This window comes from Rhodamnia argentea, chromosome 8 (genome assembly GCF_020921035.1).
Source record: "Rhodamnia argentea isolate NSW1041297 chromosome 8, ASM2092103v1, whole genome shotgun sequence".
Lineage (NCBI taxonomy): Eukaryota > Viridiplantae > Streptophyta > Magnoliopsida > Myrtales > Myrtaceae > Rhodamnia > Rhodamnia argentea.
Window position 1 is genome coordinate 1,018,897 of NC_063157.1, and position 22,035 is coordinate 1,040,931.

Consider the following 22,035-nt stretch of genomic DNA (forward strand, 5'->3'; position numbering starts at 1 on the left):
GTTCCCTGTGTCTTTATTTCTATTGTATTCTATCTCATCGTATCACATTACGTTCTTCGATATTTAAGAATCACCGTCAATATCTCGATATAGGTGCGGAATAACCCTTTATTCCATAGTTACGGGGTGGCTCGGCTCTTAAAATAGGGAAAATTAGCAAATATATATATAAACTTATTACAATTGTGTCAATTCGGTCGTAAAGCTTTTAATTATACTATTTAGTCTTGAACATTTTGATGATTTATCAATTTAATCCTAAACCTTTTGACAACGTTTTGGACTAAATTAGTAAAACTTCAGAAGTTTTGGGACTAAATTGAAACAATTGAAAGATATATGATTGAATTGGCAAATTGTCAAAAGGTTTACAATTAAATTGATACAATTGAACGGTTTTGGAGTGAATTGGCCGCCGGTATAATAGGTTTAGGACTTTATGGACAATTACCCCGTTCTAGTGATCTCCCACTCCGCTCGTGACTCTCACAGAAACCGGAAAGGGGTCCGATTACATGCACAGGCCCCGTAAAATACGACTCTTCAAAAAGATGAGACTCTTCGAAAGGACAAAAGAATATGCAGAGCCCCATCCGCCACTTGCTCATCGTTTTCACACGTTGCTAGAGCCTTGGCCGTTGGAAAAGGCGACGGAAACGTCCGCAACCGAGGACCTACGGTGGATAAACTCCGCCGGCGCGAATGCACGAAGGCCATCTCCCAATTGTGCATTGTTTTTACATGCCGGGAGGACGTGAACCGGCTTGATGTCGTTGTCATATCATATGTCCGGGTGGAAAAAACAACGGAAACGTCGTCGTTGAGGCTGCGTAGAAAGCTGGACCAGCTTGACCATGATCGCTGTCTGGACAGTGGACATCATCAACTTGGGCCTTGGCCCTTGGCTTTAGCCATCTTCGACTTCCAAATCGCCCACGTCGACCATATGCTTTTTACGTCTCTGTTCGCAATTTATTTATTTTATTTTTTCCTTTTTTTTTTAACTTGTTTTTTTTACATGGGTGGAAATTAGAGTTTTGTGTCGTTTTGGTTTGACATCGTAGCTTTGGTCTCTCCAAGAGTGGGCTTAAAATGTTCTCTTTTAGTTTCCTATATGGGCCTGAAAAGAAGGCCTTGATTCTGGCCTAATGATCGTCACGGGCCTGACAGTATGGATGACCCGACCCGACCCGGAAAGGGGAAATGTGATTCCTTAACGCAAGCGAGGGTAATTTCGCAAATATAAAGCATCGATCCTCGAGCTCTTTCTCCTCTTCCAGATCGCGAATTCGCTCTCGCTCTCGCTCTCGCACCATCTCCGTTCGCTCCCTCACGGTCCGCCTTCGACAGTGTCCCCTCTCTCTAGCTCTCTCGCGAGCTATCTAAACCCTAGGGAGCCGAGTTTCTGCGAGGTGTTTGAGCTTGATTGGAGTCGAAAATGTCGGGGAAAGGCGCAAAAGGTTTGATAATGGGGAAGTCCGCCTCCAACAACAAGGACAAGGACAAGAAGAAGCCTGTCTCTCGCTCCTCTCGCGCTGGCCTCCAGGTCTCTCTCCCTCTCTCTCTCTCTGTATATAGATCGTATATGTGTACGGCTAGGGGAAGGGGTATGGATTAACTCGACGTACTTGCTGTTTTCGGGATACGCAGCTTGTTACGTAGTAGATTTCTCGAGTCTCAATCGAATGTTTTGACTTTTGTGGCGGACTAGCACCACGCGTTGAATAGTTCGTGCGAGTGGTTGGACTTTTGGGCTGAGACTTTTGCAGGGGTTGAATATCTAGGATGGGAGAACTTCTGCTGTTAAATAGCCAAAATAGTATGAAGCGATCCGTGGATTAGGTTTACTTGCGCGATTATTGTCTAAACCCTAATACTTGCCCGGAGTGCCTATAGTTACTGTGTCCCCAGGACTCTGTATTATAGGAATTTCCGAGAACTGTCTTCGGGTAGAATGTTATTTACCGTGACCCGACTGAAAATTCGCCTCAAAAGATCATATAGTTCTTTGTTTTACCAGGAGTGTTGAACTAAGTATTCTAGATTCTTTTCTCTCTATGGGATGTGATGCTATTTTCAACAGCTGCAAGCTTCATTTTCATTGGGAAACTTTGTGCTTGTGAATTGTTGCCGTGGCTGTTTCTCTGAGACTTTTACACAGGGAAGCCTTCTCCTTCTTGTGCTTATTTTGACCATCCGCTATGGAAAAGTATTTCTAATGGAAACAAAGCTTAGGATAGACTATACATACCTGAAAGGATTGAAACATATGGACGTTGTTGGGAGTTCCAGTCCATTTTGCATACCCAGATGTGATTTATGACAGTTTCTCTAGAAGACGGCCCCATGAGTCCATGACATGAATGTGGGTTCACTTGTTATCAGGTGCTGTAGCAACTATTGCATGTATCATAACATAAACCTTTATCTCCAGCGTCCTCAATCCTTTTAGTCGTTGCTATATACCTCGATTTACAGATTTGCGATATTTCATTCTACAAATGAGATGTCGAACAGTTGATTGGTGTTGAGTTACATTTGCAACTTTAAAAGAAAAAGTTGTAGGTCGAGGACTCTGAACGTAGCTTTTCTGTTTCTCTGTTTTCTTGCATATTATTGTGTAACAACTGCATAGATTGTTGATGTTGGTGTGTGGTTTTGGAGTGTTATGCATTTAAAGAATGGGGAGTATTTTATCTGAGAGCACTTCTGTATAATTTTGGTGCTCTGTGATATTCGCATCTGCCCACCCTTGATTGTGCATGACTACTTGAAGCATAACCCTACCCGTGAAGCTCATCTCTTCCTCTTTTCTGTCTCTAGTGAATTGGTGCAAATGAAGATTTCCTGTAGCTTGTGTGCAATATGGTTTCAGCATGTAAATAGTTCTTTCTAGGTTAGGGGACTAGAATCTACAGAATTATTGGGGATATATTTGGTCACTCTACAGGTGCTTCTTAAGTATTTTAATTAAATGTGTGAACTCTTTAAGATGTGTCCTGGTGGTATCAATCAGATGTTGTTGGTCAACAAAGTGGAGAAATGAGTGAAGGAAAGTATACATTATTGAGGAACTCACAACAAGTAGTTTTGACGCCTTGCAAGTTGTCAGCAATCAACAGTGGTTGGTTTCCTGGCTTTCTCTGACAAATGCTCAATAGTTTAAAGAACACTTCTATGGAGAAAATCTATGCTCTAGATGGGCAGCGCATTTCTCAGATAGTTTTTAGAAAGAAAAAAAAAAAAAAACGATCCGCACTGGCCTAATGGGAGCTTTAGACATTCGCTGGAATAAGGGGCGAGTTTTTGATAAGGGAGATAATGGAGTTTGTTTGAAGTAATTAGTTTATGGCATCATGCATGTTTTGAGTGGAAGGACAAGCGAAGTTGTCCACACTACCAAATTATGTAAAAGTACGGATGAGCTGCCAAGTTTTTTTTGTTGTTCATTTTGTGTATGCAGATGAAGTACATATAAAACTTACGGGTTTCGGTTGTCTCCGTATCTGATTAATTAAAGCATCTCTGGGAAATTTTATGGTTGCGATTGGTTAATCTGTTATACTACTCTAGCTGTCCTGCATTAAGGTTTCAAGATATAGGAGTCTTGAGTCCACGTGCACATTTTCTTACCTGTATCACAGCTTTTGGTTTTCCGTAGCCTTGGCGGGTTAGCATGCTTTTGTGTCGAACATTGTCCTTTTATTTCTATAAGCATACATACAAAAGATGCATGACAAATTTTGAACGGTGGTTCAGTTTGTATTTTAGGCAAAGAAACTATATTGTTTTGCTTGCTAGTTTTATATACTAGAGGGGTGGCACATAGTCGTGGTGTGAACATAAAATATGAGTGAGATATTTGATATAGCCCCTTTTGTTCCATACAGTTCCCAGTAGGCAGGGTCCACCGTCAGCTGAAATCGAGGGTTGCTGCAAATGGAAGAGTTGGAGCGACAGCTGCTGTTTATACTGCTGCTATCCTTGAATATTTGACTGCAGAGGTGCTGGAGTTGGCAGGCAACGCGAGCAAAGATCTGAAAGTCAAGCGTATCACGCCAAGGCATCTGCAGCTGGCGATCCGGGGAGATGAAGAGCTCGACACCCTCATCAAGGGAACCATAGCCGGTGGAGGGGTCATCCCTCACATCCACAAGTCGCTCATTAACAAATCTTCAAAGGAGTAGGATTGCTCTCGTCTTTGCTTCGTCTGGTTCCGTGTAATTTTTCAGTTAGAGGAAGATGAGGATATTGTTGGTCTGCTTTTATTTCTTTCAGGTGACAAATCAGTAGTACTTATCTAGTTAATGTGCTAGCTTAGGTGGTGTTTAACAAAAGTTGCATTGCTTTCGGCGTCCCTTCACTCTCTCTCTCTCTTCGTGAGTTAACCACCGATAGAGTGGCCGCCTATTAATGGGGTTATACCTTTGCTTCGTGATTGGTAAATCATACTCTGTGAGTCCATGATAGCTAAAGGATTGCTACTTTCTAGCCCTTGTTTCTGGCACTCTTAATCTTAACAATGGGACCGTTTGTATGAAATGTTCATAGAGGCTGGAGCAGTCTGTACTAGAGGCATGCTTCCGTTTTCTAGAGTTCTTGAAAATGCCGTTCCCTCATTTTGAAGGGAAAATTACACCCAACGGGCGATGCGCGTTAGTTTCATCTGGACTCCGGTCGTTTAAAAAAAATAACGCAAAAAGAAGTATAGAGAGACACAAGTAAATTGGAAACTAAATATTTTTGGTAATATAAAGGGTTCACTGTCGCGTCTCTCCACAGAATGGTCCATGCATCTTTGAAATCCGGCAAACTATCGCGACATTCGCGACCAATTTTCTGGGAAGAGACTGAATCGCGACTCAGTACCCCATCCTCGTCCTCAAAGGGTTGTCGGGACGGATTTAATATAACATAGCTCATGCACGCCATGGACTTAGCGGGGCTGCTCATGAGCCTACGGCACTTCGACGAGGAGATCACGTTTCATTTTCTCATGTGGTTGAATGATTCTTTCTTATGCTGCCATCGGAAGCCAAAATTTCACTGAAGAATCCCCTTCCTACCGTGTCTAAGGCTTACTCTCCTTTCATTGCGACAGGAACGACAAAGATCCCCTGCTCAAGGTTAATCCCAGTAACCATCATGATCGACCCGCTGTGGCAGCCACCCATGGCAGAGTGAGCAAGTCGCATTTAGATCGTCAATCCCGAATATAAAGGCAGTAGGGAATCCTTGCGTCATGGTTTTTGTCGAAGAAATGGTCACACCGAGCCTTGGTGTCGGCGAAATCTCGGGAATCACCAAGCTTCTTGATCGGATAACCTAAAACCAAATTCATGATTTTTCAAGCCGACCGCGGGGAGGTCAACGGGTGCCGACGGGTCACACCTTATGAATAGACAGGGAACAAGCCTTTTGTTGCAACCGTGGGGCATCGCACTTCCAATTCCCCACATAGCTCTTTCCCTTCACTCAGGAGCAAGCGCAGCATCACTTGGCTCTAAATCCACCGAGTAATGTCCTTCAGTTTAAGAGGCACGTATTTTTTTTTTTTTCTTGCTCGTCTTCACGAGAAAACAATCTCTCGGTAATGGACTCTGGTTGTGCTAATAATACGACCCATGATTTCAATTCCTCAAATAATTGTCATCCTCATAATGGTCCAGAAATCACATTGCCAAATGGTGATTTGTACCCGTGTCCCACGCTGGGGTTCTCGAGTTTTGTACCAACCCGTGTTTTGGATCATGTTCTACATGCTGATGCCGGTGTTGCGCTCGACCCACTAAACCTAGCCGGTGCACAAATTGTGTTTTCTGACTTGTGCTTCTTGGCGGCTATCTCTCATTGGGTGTAATGAAATTTAGAAATATTTTGTGATGAGCGTATAATAAAACCTTCTTTGGATTTGCTACCTTCTTTCCGATTCAACCTATTATTGTCGATTAGCAAAAACACGAGAATCCCTTCTTTGTCTTGCTCAATTTTTTTTTCCCTTGCTCCCTTGGCTTTCAAGATCTACCGGCGACGGTAATTAGTTTGGAGAAAAAGCGAGATGGTCTTTGTTGTTTTGACACATACCCTCAATCCATGACACCTCACCAACAATAATTCCTCATACTGTTGATTTAAAAAAAAAAAAAAGAGGGGAAGGGTTAAAAAAAAAAAAAAAAGGGGTTTTATAAGGAGAACTTAAGAACAAAGAAAAAACCGGAAAAAAGGTGGGCGGTCTCTTTGGAACCGGAACCGGCGGCCGAACCCCTCTACCTCACAAAATTTTGGTGGCACTCGAGTTTGAAGTCATCCAACTCCGGGCCTTTCCTCATGTTTTTCTTCTTCACATTCTCGCATATTAGTGTAAATATGCAACATTTGTCTCTCGACTGAGAAAATTACACGATCAGTCTACACGCATCGTACGGAAACCAATCGGAGTATTAAACCTTGTGATTGAACCAAGACAATTAAACTTCTTGCAAATCCCTAGTCCAAGTTCATCTGACCAGGTATCTCTCTTTGTAGCTTTCACTCCCCAGTGTCGTGGCGACAAACAGCTGCCGACGAGCATATGCGATCACCAAAATCAAGTGAAAAAAACATATAGATGAAATTACAAATGATGTGAGATTGCTCTACACTAGGAAAAAAAAAAAGGTTAAAAGGCTTCAAGCTAACATATTAAAAACACCCAACGGAGAGACCAACTTTATTCTCTTCCTCTTGTTGGGGTGAGTAGGACCCGAAAAAGAAAGGGAAAAGGTAAAATGAAAGCCCCCTACAATAAGATATAACATCTACTTTCTATTATATTGCGAAGCAACAACCTATTGATTCACTGATTCTGATGTCGATAAGAGATTGGTTATAAAGGGTGATATAGCCGCCACTAATGCCTTGGGGCACTCCTCGTGCGGAAGGTGGCCACAGCCGGATATTGCAACAAGTCTCTGCATTGTAGATATGTTGTTAGACCATCTTAACGAGGATTTCATGAGAATTAGAGAATACAAAAGAAAGAATCAATGCAAGGTTTTTTCTTTTTTTTTTTTTGGGGAGGGGGGGTTTCAGAATCAATGAAAGATTCACGTGCAGCTTTTTTTTTTTTTTTTTCCCGTCTGGCACATATCACAGCCTAAACCAAGAACAAACAAGCAGCTACGTTCTAACAACTTCCTCCAGGCACTGATTTAAGATGTTTCTCATTTCTAAATGGACTCTTGGGGCAGCAGCGGCAACATATTGCATTTCCTAGTTAAGCATGTACAACTGCCTCGACCAAAGTTAAGAAACCATGTTTCTCTGAGTTCTGCACCATGTAAAGTTCAACACGTGGTTATGAGAAGAAAAACTTACAGAATCTACAAGCTTAGATGCCATTGCTTGGGTAGATTTGAGAGAAATGAGGGCGTCTTCAGCCCCTGCAATAACCAAAACAGGAATGTCTTCGACTGCTTTGAGCAAGCCTGCCGCGTATTGGGGCGACAGAACAAATTCGTAAGAGAGTTTCCCGATCTCATGAAGTGCTTCATCCCAACCTTCTACAAATAGTGGCGCCTGATTGATACCAGGATGACGAGCAAATATGAGACAAAAGGAAGCACTCATGGGAAAGACCATCTCTTCTGAGAAACATAACTACAACATAGAGTTGCTAAAATTCAGAGAGAAATAGCAGATGTTTACTTGGTTGATCCCTCTTATCGCTCCCAAGAGAATATGTAAGAGAGAGCTCATACATGCAAACACGGTAGATGCAGAGACATCTCAATGTTCAACTTGCTTAATTCTTCCTAGATGAGCTAGTTTTCTGCTAGTGTAAATACCCCTCTTCCAAGAAACTGCTTTGGTTTTCCATTGACAAGGGACAATGTGATGTGGATGGTTTTCAAAGTCCACTATCCTATGTTATCTATGCAAGCAGCAGCAAAATTTCTTGGTTCAATTACAACATGTTTCAGGTAAAATTTTCACGGGGCACTGGCATGGTCTTCAAGATATTGTGTAATGGAAACAGAAGTTTGCTATAAAAGTACATGCAAAAGTGAAACAAAACTTACGGCAAATCACCATCAAGTTCTTACTGAATATAAAACCACAGCTAGTAACTATCCAAAAGAAGCGAAATACCTTGTAGAGGCTGAAAAACTCTGGCGCTATCTTCCTTGCGTCATACCATGCACGACGACTCACCACTTGAGTAATCTCTGCTCGCAACAAAGGGCGAACCAAGTGCTTTTTACCCAAGGAAGTATGCAAGAGGATCCTCGCAAAACCAGGAACAACTTCTCTAGACAAGCTAACACTTACCAGTACAATGCCCTCAATTACAATCTGATGCACAGAAGGCCAACAGCAACAAGTCATGATAATGAGGAGGATAAAGCAAGAGGTTAACATAGATAATTTCATAAAGAAAATGCTACCTGACAGCTAAACGCTTCTCAATGCTAAAATACAGAACTTATCGCCAATCAATGGACATATATTAGATGTACTCCAAAACATTCTTCAAGCGGTTTAATTTTGCTAAACTAACTTCCAAAACAGGACTGAAGAGCCAATTCATGTGTACAAAATAATCTCTACCACACAATGTTATTTCCATTTATAAATGCATTGATTATCAAATGTTAGCAATCAATTCAGGAATCAAGACAACCAATAAATCAGCGATTCTTTAATAACAAGTTAACTGAGGCTGAATTTCCATAGAATTATAACTCCATGCGATCTCTGTACCATACTACCAAAATGGACTGGAATGGTAATTATAGACAAGTGTACATACTCAAACAAATTTCAAAAGCAAGACGACAAGACCAAGAGGCATACTTACATTGAAAGAATTTGATGACGCCCGAACCTTTTGTGCAGCCCTTAAGGCAAGCTGGCCACCATCATCGTGACCGACAAGCACCACAGATGTAAACCCCATCTCCAAACAGAAAGAAAGAAGGAGATCTACCTGAAGTTGACAGAATCAGAACATATCCTAAATCAAGAAAACGAAAATCAACCCACTGAGCGCAGAGTTAGCAAATGCGGCACCCTCAGCAGGTTTGCTAATGCTACATACCACTGAATGAAAGAAAATTTTTTAATGAGAGCCATCTACCTGGTACAGGCCAAAAGAATATAAATATAGGGCTTACCCGTATCCAAATGATCCAATTAATGAGACGATATATAACATTGGTCATTTTCAACGAGAATGCAAACTGACCATCAATGTCTCCTTTCATCCCTTTACCTTATGTTCACAATAGTGATCTATCTTACACATATTGTGAGATTTGGTTGAATTACTCTAAAAGCTTAAGCCATTAGATGAAAGTAATTCAAGACCTCCTGCTCTGATTCCATGTGAGATTTTATGGGACCACCGCCAACTGTTTTAAAAGCTTAGGCTGTTAGATGATGGCGTGATTTAATATTTAGTTACTCAAACAAATATCTTTGTCCATAATAATGCAAGTCATCTGTTGACTTCTATATTGGGCCTCGCTAAGTAGTGCTTTAGAACTCAGGATAATAGTAAACTGGGATTTCCAGCCAATTTCTGGGCATAATGTTGGAAGACACAACTTATTGATAAGTAAAATTAAAAAAAAAAAAAGCAATAATAGATTCAAACTCATTATGTCATCAATTCCTTTTTCATAATCAAGACATTGTAATCAATTCACCAAATAGGGAAAACTTTGAGAAACTTTTGCAGGTAACTTAGGATACAATCAGTGGTAATAATTTCAATGAATTAAAAGCACACAATTACCTGTGTCTCCAGCTTGTAAGGATTAGGCATTTCTTCTTCCTCCCAAGACTTGCGTCGTGGCCTGGTTGTTAATCCCCAGCCAGGTCTGTCAAAAGCGACAACAGCACAACCGACCTGCCGTGAAAGCACTCCCATAACATGCCTCCAGGAAAAGACTCCTCCTCCAAATCCATGTATTAAGACGATTCCAAATAGACCACCATTGGGATCTTGCCCAAAAGTTTTCACATTTTTAGCCCGGTCGTCCACATCAGCATCATCCAGGTTCAATGCAGGAATTTCTTCAGCAAGAATAGGATAAGGTACGGAGCTGTCCAAAAGTGGAGCATACAGCAAGGAAGTGTTGAATTGACTGCTATAGCTCCTCTGAAGATGTTGAGATTTTGGCAAAGCACTGAATGCTTGCCTATCAACATTTAGCCGACCCATCACTGTTTGTGGCGAGGTGCAGTTAACATTGGGCTCAGAGAAGGCAGCCGAGGACAAAACATGAGATGGTGAACTAGGCGAGCAGAGTTTATAATGGATAGCAAGCCCTTGGCACGTCATAAATAAGCTGTCAACATCCGTGAGGAATCTGATCGGAATATCACCTTCGCCATGAGCAGACCCCATGGGCTTCTGCCTCGTTTCAGAGTCACTTTTTGTAGTTTTCCCAGCAGTTGGAGTCGGTGACCTCGGGACCTTTTGGTAACCGGAGAAAACGGTTTTGCAGGAAAGAACCTGTTAAATTTAGAGCATGCAAGAACACATTCAGAAGAAGCATACGCAAGCAATTCAAACCACATAGAACTCAGGCAAATCACCAACTCACGCTTGAGAAGATAAAAGACTTATGCCACAGATAACATTTTCATAGCTGTCTCAGACAAGATTTCGTTTCTTTTATGTTATGCAACTGCAAAATTAATCCAAACTTACTGCTTCAGGATCAACTCGATGAAACAGAAGCTTCCTCCGTGCCCGGAAGCTGGTTCTATAAGCAACCACAGTATGGCCCAAAGCAAATACGACCGAAGACAGGAACAAGACAGGCATACCCCATGACTTCTTCAAATGAAGTTTCTGCCTCGCAAGGGAAGATGGAACTTCAGCTTCCATTTGAGAGTTTATAGAGAAAACACAAGCCTTGACCGAAAGAATGAGGATAGAGATGACGGAGGACAGAGTAACAGTTCCCAAATAAGGCCCGTGAGAGAGAGCAGGACCATCGCACATCGCATAAACACCTGTTGCAGAGGACACGAGCAAGGACGTAAATGCATTTTCTTCGATTCTCCTACAGAAATCGTTATGGGATCAATTACCAGTACATACCAATTCAACGCGGCAAATCAAGCCTGCAACACTAGTTACTAATATTAAATAACTTTTGAGGAATTTTAATTTACGAAAGCCACCCATGACTCAAATGACAGACTTAATCAATCTCAAATTGCTGCGCCCTTGTAAAATCGCTCCAGAGAGTTCATCAAATGCCACAAAAGGAAATCCCAAGTTGCAATTTCGCATTCATATTAAGAGCAACAAAGCTAAAAGTTTAAAGCCTAACATTCCCAGCCGAACAAAGAGGATTGTCCTAGAAAGAAAGTTATCATCCCTCTAAACAGCAAGGCGAAAGTTACTGAAGCCAAAGAAAGAATGACAACTCTACCGAAAGAAAGAAAAGAGAAACGAAAGTGGTGCAAACAGGGCGTGAACATACAAATGATGATCAGAGATCTAACGATTGAAACCAATGGAATGTCCGTCAAAGAGCTCTTGAACGAATATCTCCTCAAATGCTCCCTAAATCCATAACAACTCACGCAAGTGAAGCTCGCGATCAACACCCAGGGCACGAGCACGTCCCCTACCGCCACCAGCACCGGCAGCGACGACGCCAGCAGCGACGCCACCATCGCCACCACGAAGAACGCCGTCCGCACGATCCTCCTCATCTTCTCCACCAAGTAGCAACATCCCAGCCCCCTCGCTGCCATCTCGCGGTGGCGATCATCCAACGGCGGGCGAGAAATCTAGCCGCCGCCGGTGATGAGGCGAGCCGTGGTGGGTCCCGATCAGGTAGGACTCGATCGAGAGAGGCGCGAAACCCTAGCCGACGTCGACCGCGGCGGCGCCCTGGCCATTCCCGGAGGAGCTCGGCGGAGTATGAGGTTCACGCGCGCCGGAGATTTCAAAGACAGGCGAGGAACAGAGAGCTTCGATAGATTTTGAATTTCTCTCTCTATCTCGCGTGCCTGGCTCAAATGGGGGAACGGTGTTATTTATCTCGGACTCTATTTGATATAATCGATCTTTGATTTTTTTTTTAAAACCATAAACATTTATTAAAATTCGGTAAAATAGTTTAATTAACGAAAGTGGGGAAATTAACGTTGTTAATTACATAGTTTATAGGATTCCATTTTGATTCCATGTCTGTCGCACATCTGTCAGCTTTTTTAGTTTGACTTGACAGAACTGCCCTTTATTCGGGAAATAAATAAAATTTCCTTCTTTTTTTTTTTTTTGGGTGATAAAACAAGCGCTGATTTTTTATGTTTGCAAAGCCATGGCATTTTTTGAATCAGGGGCACGTAACCGACAAGTCGGTTCAAAGATACCGTGCGAAAAACAGGTTAACGACGTAGAAGCTAAAGCTTTCATAATTCACCCCAAGCACGAAACGTTATTATACGACTCTACTCGACGTTAGTCATTCGAAAACGGCGTAAAGCTTACTTTCCTCACCATCATCCATTTACGTTGAGAGAAAAATATTTTTGTTCTCTTTGATACCAAAAAATACTTTCCGAATTTTACGTCTCGAGTTCGGACGAAGCAGTTTAAAGACTTTACTAAGGTCCCTTGCTAGTTTTTATGTTTGGGAGGATATAAAATGGTTCGTCCTAATTAATAGTTCTAGAAGAAGTGCTCCAAGGTGGCTGGGACGTTTTCCAAAAAATTGATTTGAAATTCCTTTTATCTAACTTTTTTCGTGTATGGAAATTTCTATCGCGCCTTATTTTAGGAAATTTGCTCTTTTCCCCCATTGATTGATGTATGTGTGGACTCGTTTAGGATTTGGATTTCGACTTATAACCAATTGGAAAGAAAACCGAACCGCCACGGAAGATATCTTCTCGTGGAAGTGACGTGGTAGCGGTCAAAAGAAGGGATCGCGATTCGTGATTACATTTCTTCACCCCTTCTTCTCGAATTGCATTACTTCGTTGACTAAAATCCGCGATGAACAATTTGTCAACCATGTGTAATGGACCTCGCAGTGAATTGTAAAAGTCAAGTGATCCATTTAATAGGGGAAAAAAAATGAAGATCAAATTGCCTTTTTTTGTTTTTCGTGGCAAAGTGCTTTTAATAGAATCGTACGGGCCGCGGAAATTGGCTTTTGCCAAGTTGTTTTCTCGGTAGGTTAACGGAAAGAATCGACGAATGAATGTGCTTGAGATATTTTCTTCCAAAAAAAAAGGAAAGAAGTGATTTGATAAATAGACATTGCAACGTGATGATCTTAGAATAACAGTGTGGGCTCCGTTCAGGTATTCATAAGGTGGATTTTTTGGTTTTCCATCACTACATCCTTTTGCTTTCACCTTGAGCACGAGAATGGGCACGAATTGCCCGTCCGGATAGGTTTCATTCGATCCGCGGTCAATGTGTTTTCCAAATTTCATTGGTCAATTTTTTTTTTTTTTAAAGAAAAATCACGGAAGACAATGCTATTGTGGGCATGTCGTGTTATATAACTGTTCACGAGGCGGAATAATGCGTGCTATAAATAGGGAAATCAAAATAGGGGAAACCAATAATTAAAATAGTGGCGGGTTAGCAATTGAGCAACAAGAAATTAAAGAAGGGGGACTTCGAGATTTGATTAATTAATAAATCAAAACAAATTGGAGATTAAAGAGCTGCGCGAGGGGCGGCGAGGAAATTGGAGGAGCGGCGCGAAGCCCGAGACGAGGTGGTGGGGGGGCGGTTGCGGTCGCCGTTAGGACCTTGGAGACAGAGACGGATCGCGGTCGGGGACCAGGAAATCTGCATCGTACGGCCCCACATGGTCCGGGTCACGTCGCTCTCTCACGCCCCGGGTCGGATCCCACGGCTGGGCCCCCCCACCCCCCTTTCTGGCCAGCGGCAACACTTACCTGCTCCTGCCGTACGCCAGCACGGAGCACGTGAATTGGACCGTTCGATCACGACGCTAGGGGTGATTCGACGGCCGTGATTTACTGGGCGCATGTGTTTCGGACACATGTATAACGATCTTTCCTCTTCAATAGCCTTGGAATATGCGAAATCTTGGTTGATTCGCGACTCATCTTCTACCAGTCTCCGGTTAATGAAAAGGTGGCTGCTCTTTGTAAACGTGGTCATGCCTGGTGTCACGGATCGAATTATCTTGTAGCCTCATGAGCTGAAGAGTAGACCTTTGTGGTATCGAGCCGAAGAGACATAGCCTTGGAATATCCTTATAATTGGTCCGTAAGAGTGATATCAAGGTATAACTCTTTGGAACTCTGAAAAGAAGGATCGGCTTCCGACCAATCTCCTTATAAGGTTATGCTAGACTGAAGTCAGTTGTTGTGCGAAAATTATTTTGTGTATCCATTTGCTTGAGAGATCGGATGCTCGAGTTAAACTAGGCGTGATACGATCCAATACGAAGATGCGAATCACCATATTGCTCTTATGAATGATTTTTCGAAGGAAGACATGTCCGGCATTTTCGACTCATCAAGCTTTGCTCGAGCTGTTCCGTGGCCAAAAATAGATGGCCCATGACATGGAGGCATGGATGTAAGAGACCAACGACCCGATGTCATCGGGTTTTTTTTTTTTTTGGCTGACCAAACTCTTGCCATTTCAAGTCGATGTCAACCGTAAGAATAACTCAGTATTTCGATCCATATGGTTTGTTCTATGTGAGAGTAGTTATACTCTATTGGAAATTCCAAAACGGGACTAATTGGCGCCACATGTATGGCCAAAATCTTAGGATGTCGGGTTGTGGTTTGTCTTGACACTACTTGGCTTCTGTAGAATGATTTAAATTCGATCTACATGGTCCTCCCTTGTCTCGCTTCTCCCCAAACATCTTCATGTCTTGTCACTATATCAAAACGAACTTTACTTCTTAATATATTGTCATGTCCAAAGTTTTGGATGCTCCTCGTCGTACAAAATGAAAGATATAATTTAACTTCTACTATACACGCTCACGATGGACTCTCTGTCTTTCCCCACTTTTTCGAGATACCTTGAATAGTCCATGTTGAACAAACGAGCCTCTTTCTAAGCTAAAATACCTAGTATTCAAAATCCAATATAAGATGTACAAGTTTTGCGCGGTGAAACCGTGATTGCTCTCCGAAGTTCATTATAATTATTCTAGTGTCTCTCCTGCCATTGTCGACTTCTTTCCATCTTTCGTACTAGAGTGCTATCTTCTAGATGTCCCTCCCCTTCCCTACGTGTCTTTCCGGAGAAAAACGGCATAAATGATCCATGAATTTTTAATTTATTTGGCAAAATCCTTAAACATTGGTCCAATGTCAACTGATGTTCCTAAACTTGTAAATAATTTCATGTAGTGTGGGGATCATATCAAATATTTACCAGTAATTTAGAGATTATTTGTGTTGTTGTCTCATTTTTTTAAGCGCGATGCGAGCGACACAATCACCAGTACGGAAGAGACTGACGAGATGGATCCTCTCTCTGTTAGATTATGCCACGTGGCAGTGTGTTGTTTGATTTTTTGCTGCCTAGCATGACGAACTGGGAGGAGGGCCGGACAAGCGCGATTCTCACTTTCATCGTATTTGACAAATCTCGTTGCATCCAATGACGCTCGTTACCAACTGTTGTTTCTTCGTCGCCGAGCTGGACTGCACCGTCTGTTTTTACAAAGTTTAAGTCAAGGGGCACCGTTGGATCACGATCAAAAAGGTGCTCTTCAGTCTTTATTATACATGCAAACAGCTCCATCATTTTATTAACTATTTCTATTTTTATTTTTATTTTTATTTTTATTTCCCTCTTAATCAACGATTTTTTTGTAAAAAAAAAAAGGAAAGGAAAGGAAATTCCTGTCAAACCCAAGGAGACAAAAGGTGGGGTTGGAGCATGAAAATAGGACTACAAAGCAAAAAGCTTCAAAAGCACGACACAAAATGGACATCACATGAGTCATGCCTAGTCTTTGGGCCCTCCACGTTCTTCTGTAAGAAAGATTAGGCAGGCAGTTAACCAAGACCAGCCACTCTCCCCCTTCGCTCGAGTAGCCACGGTCCGTTTGTTTGAAGGAAAATTTCACGATATGGTATAACGATATTCGAGAAATCATTTTTTAGGGAAATGCTTTCTCCTTTTCAGGTTAGGGAATTCGTATTCCTAACTTTGAGCGTGCACGTTTTGCTTGACAGTGAATGATTCTTTTGTTAACCGATCATTTTTTCAGCAAAACCAAACGCGTGAAAGCCCGAAATATTGATCTAAGAAAAAAAACTCTTTCCCTCAAGCAAACACGCCCTTAGGATTAATGTTGGAGACAAATGGGTTTGCACCATCTTCCGCCGAATGATGACTTGTGTAAAGAACAGCTTGGAACGGATTCATGGCGAAACATCCTTAAACCTCCTGGACTAGGGCCACCATCGAGTTGGAAAGGGCGATTCGTGTGGACCAACGTAGGCCTATCGAATCACGAACCCACATCATTAGTTAGGTAGGTACGATGTAAAAAATGTCGTGCTAAATTTCAAAGTTCTCGCGGAGGGAAGAAAATTTTGAACTTTAACGTCTCTCTTTTTCATGTAATGATTAATTTTAAACGCATAATAATTACATAGCTAAAAGAAATTATAAAAAAATTAAGAAGAGATTATATAATTCTCTCCCAATTAGCGTGCCAAAAAAAAAAAAAAAATTCTAAAGCAATACAGAGAGAGTGATGAGGCGGTCCCTTAGGGAAGACTTTCCAGCTTGGGGCCGATTCGGACTATAGGCCCACAAGAGTTGACGTTACTTTGTTGGTATATTCCTGTACTATGTTTGAATTTTGAGTCTTCTTCAATGCAAAGGTTGGTGTTATCCAGGTTGGTACAACGGCTATGAAATTTTGGAAAAATCCACTTCTTTGCTCGCACATCCTTTGTGCAAAAATTAGGTCGCTATTTCGTTTACGACATCTTCCTTCCTTGGCGTGCCGATGATCAGTGACCTTCTCCTTCTCTTCGATAGACGATGATTAGGGTCCGAGCAATTCAACCGACACAATCATCAGCAGGGGCGAACGAGAAGCGGCCGAGGATGTGAAAGATCGACCTCTAGCGGTACCACTACCGAAAGAAAAACATCCATTGTCCATGGGATCGCTATGCAGGTTCGAACTCTCATGCTATGAGATGTTTTCTAGACAATAAATTATGGAGCGAAAACTCTAATATACTAATGGAATGAATTAAATTACCAAGATTGTAATCTAGGCATGCCATAATTACTTCGTGACCAAGGATAATGCTTTCAATGTCAAAAAATAAAAAAAAAAATTCGAAATCAAAGGTTTCACTTTATAAATTGTGTCCACCTAAATTGGGAAATTCCCTTTTGCCAATTTTCCACTACAATGTTTGGTAAGACCTTAAGAAAAGTAAGGGTAGGTGAAAGTTGGAGTAATAAGCTTTCAAGGCTTAATAGTGATCTCATCGCAACCAAACGATTGAGTGTTGTGAGGAGTCATTTAGCAAAATTCATTCTCACCCTAGAACCAAAAATTCTCTCCCGCGTCACTCTGACGTAATGCGCTCATCAACTAAATAGCTAGTCGAATTGAACTCGGAGCATCTCGACACTTGTCTCTACGATCGATGATGGATATAGAACGTATGACTTCGAGGGGTTTTTTTTTTTTTTTTAAATTTTGTCGATGTCTTGGAGGGGTCGAGATTAAGGAGATTTTATCGTTATAAAGAAATTTTATGTAGTTACTTAGAGATTCGTTCATGGTTAGAACAAAGTTTAGGGCTTTGGGAAAGTGAAGATGGGTTCTCTCGTGGTCGTAATGCTTCGATTTCAACCTCGAGATGGGCCTCCCTTTGGGCGAGTTGGACCATGACGCCAACACCAATTTCCTGCTCGCCATTTCGGGGATCCCGAATGGGTTTCGTTATTATCTCGCTCATCGAACCACTTACGAAGAAATATTAGGCATCATCCGTCTTGAACTAGTCATGTTCGGACAAGATTGTTAGGGGATAATTACACAACGATCATCTCTCCGAACTTTTATCTAATATGCAATGTCGTCCCTAAATTTGTAGTCTGTTCAACGCGATCCTTGAAATTCGGTTCGGTGTGCAACGTTTTTTCCGAACTTTCAATGTGATCTCCGAACTTTAAATAAATATTTAATCTAGTTCATAAACTTTATGAAAATATTTAACGTCGTCTTTCAGTTAATTCAAGTTGATGGAATTTTGTTGATTCGGTTTCCAATCCGATAAGTTTGAATGGTGGACGGAACCGACAGAGCGTTGCATGTGGATTTTCCACATAATATTCAACTCTCATTAAAATATGGTAACCCTTGTAATTTTATTTAATTTGTGTAAATATTTTTTTTGTGTTATTTGACAATCGTGAATTATTAAATCGTGATTTGAGTTGAATATTCTACGTAAATAACTCACGTTCAACTTTTGTCTTTGTCCACCGTCCAAACATGCTGGATTGGAATCCATATTAGCAAATATGTATGTTTTCATATAATTAGTGGACCAAATTGAATACATACTAAAAGTTTAGATATCACATTAAATTAATTAAAAATCCAAGGGCGACGGTACACGTTAGATCGAAATTCATGTCCTATTTATGTTATTTTTCTTTTCTTAGGCGAACTCATTCAAATTGTGATGTATTGATATTAAAAGTACTTGACTTTTTAGCGGTGGACTAAATTAGTCAAGTGTTGATCATTGGTGCAAGCGTGTCTCGTTTGCGTGGTCAAAAACGACGAGCTAAAGCGGGAGATAACGCATAGGGCTGCGCGCTTCCGACTTCCGAGGTGGGGGTGATGGGCTTGTCTCCCATCTATTTTATATATTTCTTTAATGTTTTAGTTTGGCTTTATTGCTTTTTAACAAAATAAAGAAAAAAACATGACGAAATCCCAAGTAACCAAACGGATTTCTGTTCATTTTATTTATTCAAGTGACTTCAAAATTACTTCTGATAAAATAGAAAATAAAGTCGCATAACTAAACGGATTTTTGCTTCGGAAGTTATAGTATCAAATGGATTTTTGCTCCGGAAGTGTTGTCATGCGCACCATACTTCCCATTCAAACGATCCAATTACTTGAGTCATATACTTCCAACTAAATTAATTAGTGACGTGTGGAAAAAAACACTACGATTTATTTTGTTCATCAAAAACTTCACAATGAGCCTCTCTCTTTGGAGCATCAACCATGGATAAGAGAGTCTACTACATTGATAGGATATAACACGCTAGACATTATGTAAAAAACATATTTAGGAAACATGATATGATTTAATTCACCACTTTGAGGTATGACGTGTTATGTAAATACAGAGAGATAATGGTGTGGCGTGATTTTTTCGACTAAGTAAAACGAGTCAATTAATCGATCTGTTTCATCCCGAATTCTTATTAAACCGATTACCCTATTGTTATTTCCATTATTGTATGAATTTCTCGAGTCTTAACGGGGAGGTTCGCGATTCAATCAAGAAAACTAGGCCTCGATTTATTTTCTATGTCAACAAATTCTCGAAAAATTTATATACCAACCCTTCCCCTCCTTGACCCTCAAGCAAATGACACGATAAGATCGATGATTTTTGCAAAACAACGGTGCTTAAGGTGTGTTTGTTTTAGTGAAATAATTTTTGCGAATTAGTTTGGACTTTAATGAGTTTCTTTTAGTAAAAATGATCGGTCGACGGAAAATACTTTACGATCAAATAATATATGCTCGCTTAAAGTTAGGAAAATGAATTCCTTATCCTCAAATGGAAAAATATTTTCCTAAAAAATAATTTTCCCGAAAAATATTTTTCTTTATCACGTAGTTTCCCCAAAACAAACACACTCTTAAAATACTTATCGATTCCTGTTGATTTTAAAGCATCATAGTTTTACTAAATCAAATCGGATTATCGAAGCAAGATTGTAGAATTCAAGGTTAATAACATGAAAAAACCTTAAACTGATACCTTTATAATAAAATTTACACAAAACTAATTTTTGGATTACGAAAATATATAAACTGGTACACTTGTGATAAATTTATCTCAAAGTGACATGGATTTCCATGTGGACTCGCCATGTCAATTTTTACATAAATTATTGTTATGTGTCATCCAGCTCATTATTTCACGATAAAATTGGTTGTAAGCTAATGGTGGTTAAATATGTCATAACTCATTTTGAGGTTTTGATGACCCAAAAGTTAGTTTGGGCGTAAATTTATTGTATATCAAATTGGGGATTTTCGTGATATTAACCCTAAAATTTATGTCAACATGCGAAACGAATGTTTAGTGTTGTGCATTTGGCTTTGCACCATCAAACTCTAAAATTTACCCCTAGGATTAATATTACACGATCGATTAATATTCATGCACACTAAAATTTATATGAATTTGTGGTATTATCCCATGATGGATTAATATTCATGCATATGAAAAATTACGTCTAAAATTTAATTCGTAAAAATGTTAGAGGATCTAAGTTTTGCTGAAATTAATACCGAGACGTAGAAACTCGCTCAAGCACACTGATGGAAAAGGAGATCGAGGACAGAGAAGTTAAAAGAGTAGTGAGATTAATAGTCCTTATGTCCATTGGGATCGCGCGATTAATTGGGGCGCAAATGACAACTATTATCTTTTTGGGCCTAATTTCTGGCTAGATTTTTCTATTTCTATTTCATAGACAAGTTTATGAGCAAAGATATGCGTTCGACAATGACCCAAAATTTTTACTTCCATAATAAATTAGTTTGATAACAATGCAAAATTTCCACCATTGGGCGATTGGAGGCCAAAGACCGGCGATTGGCGTAGGGCGACCGGTGACCGGAGATCGGAGATTGGTGGTTGGCAACTCGAGGCTAGAGACCAGCGAATGGTAGCCAAGGATTGGCGAATGGCGGATAGTCGGGCGGCATCGGAGACGGAGATCGTGGACCGGTGGCCTGTGGACGGCGACAGGGGACCGGAGATCGGCAATGGGAGACCCAAGCGGGGGTAGGGGATTGAAGATCGACGGTGGACAATGGACAGAAGGGACGCAAGAGAGAGGGAAACTGCATGTGAGAGAGGTGGAGGAGCATTGAAGAAAATTCTTATTTATGTTTCTGCTCCAAAAATAAAAAAGTAAAAAAAATTCTATTTTCCATTTTTGTTTCAAATTTATTTATAGGCTAAAAATTTGTTTCGAAAATAAAAAAATAAAATTTATATATCAAATGAATTTTCGTTTTCAAATTTGTTCTCCAAAATAGAAAAATAAAAGAGATAATGACATAAATGGTCCATGAACTTTGACTTAATATGCATTATGATCCCCGAACTTTAGATTTGTTCAATATGGTCCTTAAACTTCAGCCTAATATTCAATATGGTATCCGGACTTTTAGTTCATTCAATGTGATCCCTAAACTTTTACTACATGTTCAATATAGTCATTGAACCATATGAAAATGTTCAATAGAGTCCTTTCATTAATTTAAGATCAATGACAATAATGAACATTTTCATATGGTTCATGGACTAAATTGAACATGTACGAAAAGTTCAGGGATTATATTGAACTATATGAAAATGTTCAATAGAGTCCTTTCATTAATTTAAGATCAAAAATAATAATGAACATTTTTATATGATTCGAGGACTAAATTGAACATGTACGAAAAATTCAGTAATTATATTGAACAAGTCAAAGTTTAGGGATCAAACTGTACATTGAGCTAAAGTTCAATGACTACATTGAATAAATTAAAAGTTTAGGGATCACATTACACATTAAATCAAAATTCAAGGATTATTTGTGTCATTTTTCCAAAATGAAACTGTTGTCTCCTTACCTACTAAGCCCGCCGATCAAGGAAACTTGGCTGGAGCAGTCGGGTTCTGTTTCTCAGTCAAGCCAAGGAAAGGGAGTCTCGAAAACAATGCTATTAAAATCCGTGAAGAGGTTACCATTGAATTCATCAGAACATC

General features: G+C 40.5%; 2 protein-coding genes across 3 annotated transcripts; one reads left to right on the forward strand and one right to left on the reverse strand.

Annotated features, from left to right (window-relative positions):
* The first annotated feature begins 1,253 nt into the window (after window positions 1–1,253).
* Window positions 1,254–4,354, forward strand: LOC115738036 (probable histone H2A variant 3). The gene is made up of 2 exons (XM_030670517.2): window positions 1,254–1,546; window positions 3,891–4,354. The coding sequence occupies exons 1-2, from the start codon at window positions 1,439–1,441 to the stop codon at window positions 4,185–4,187; spliced, it is 405 nt and encodes a 134-aa protein (XP_030526377.1). The 5' UTR covers window positions 1,254–1,438; the 3' UTR covers window positions 4,188–4,354.
* A 2,066-nt stretch (window positions 4,355–6,420) lies between these two features.
* On the reverse strand, window positions 6,421–12,035 carry LOC115738084. Of its 2 annotated transcripts, none has more exons than XM_030670588.2 (7): window positions 11,587–12,035; window positions 10,700–11,007; window positions 9,779–10,501; window positions 8,840–8,968; window positions 8,131–8,334; window positions 7,357–7,557; window positions 6,421–6,950 (listed from the first exon to the last, which is right to left on the reverse strand). In XM_030670588.2, exons 1-7 carry the CDS (start codon window positions 11,738–11,740, stop codon window positions 6,828–6,830), a joined length of 1,842 nt encoding a protein of 613 aa, XP_030526448.2. In that variant the 5' UTR covers window positions 11,741–12,035; the 3' UTR covers window positions 6,421–6,827. The 2 variants fall into 2 exon arrangements, with proteins under 2 accessions (XP_030526448.2, XP_030526447.2); XM_030670587.2 differs by having other exon boundaries at window positions 11,484–12,035.
* Window positions 12,036–22,035: the final 10,000 nt, after the last annotated feature.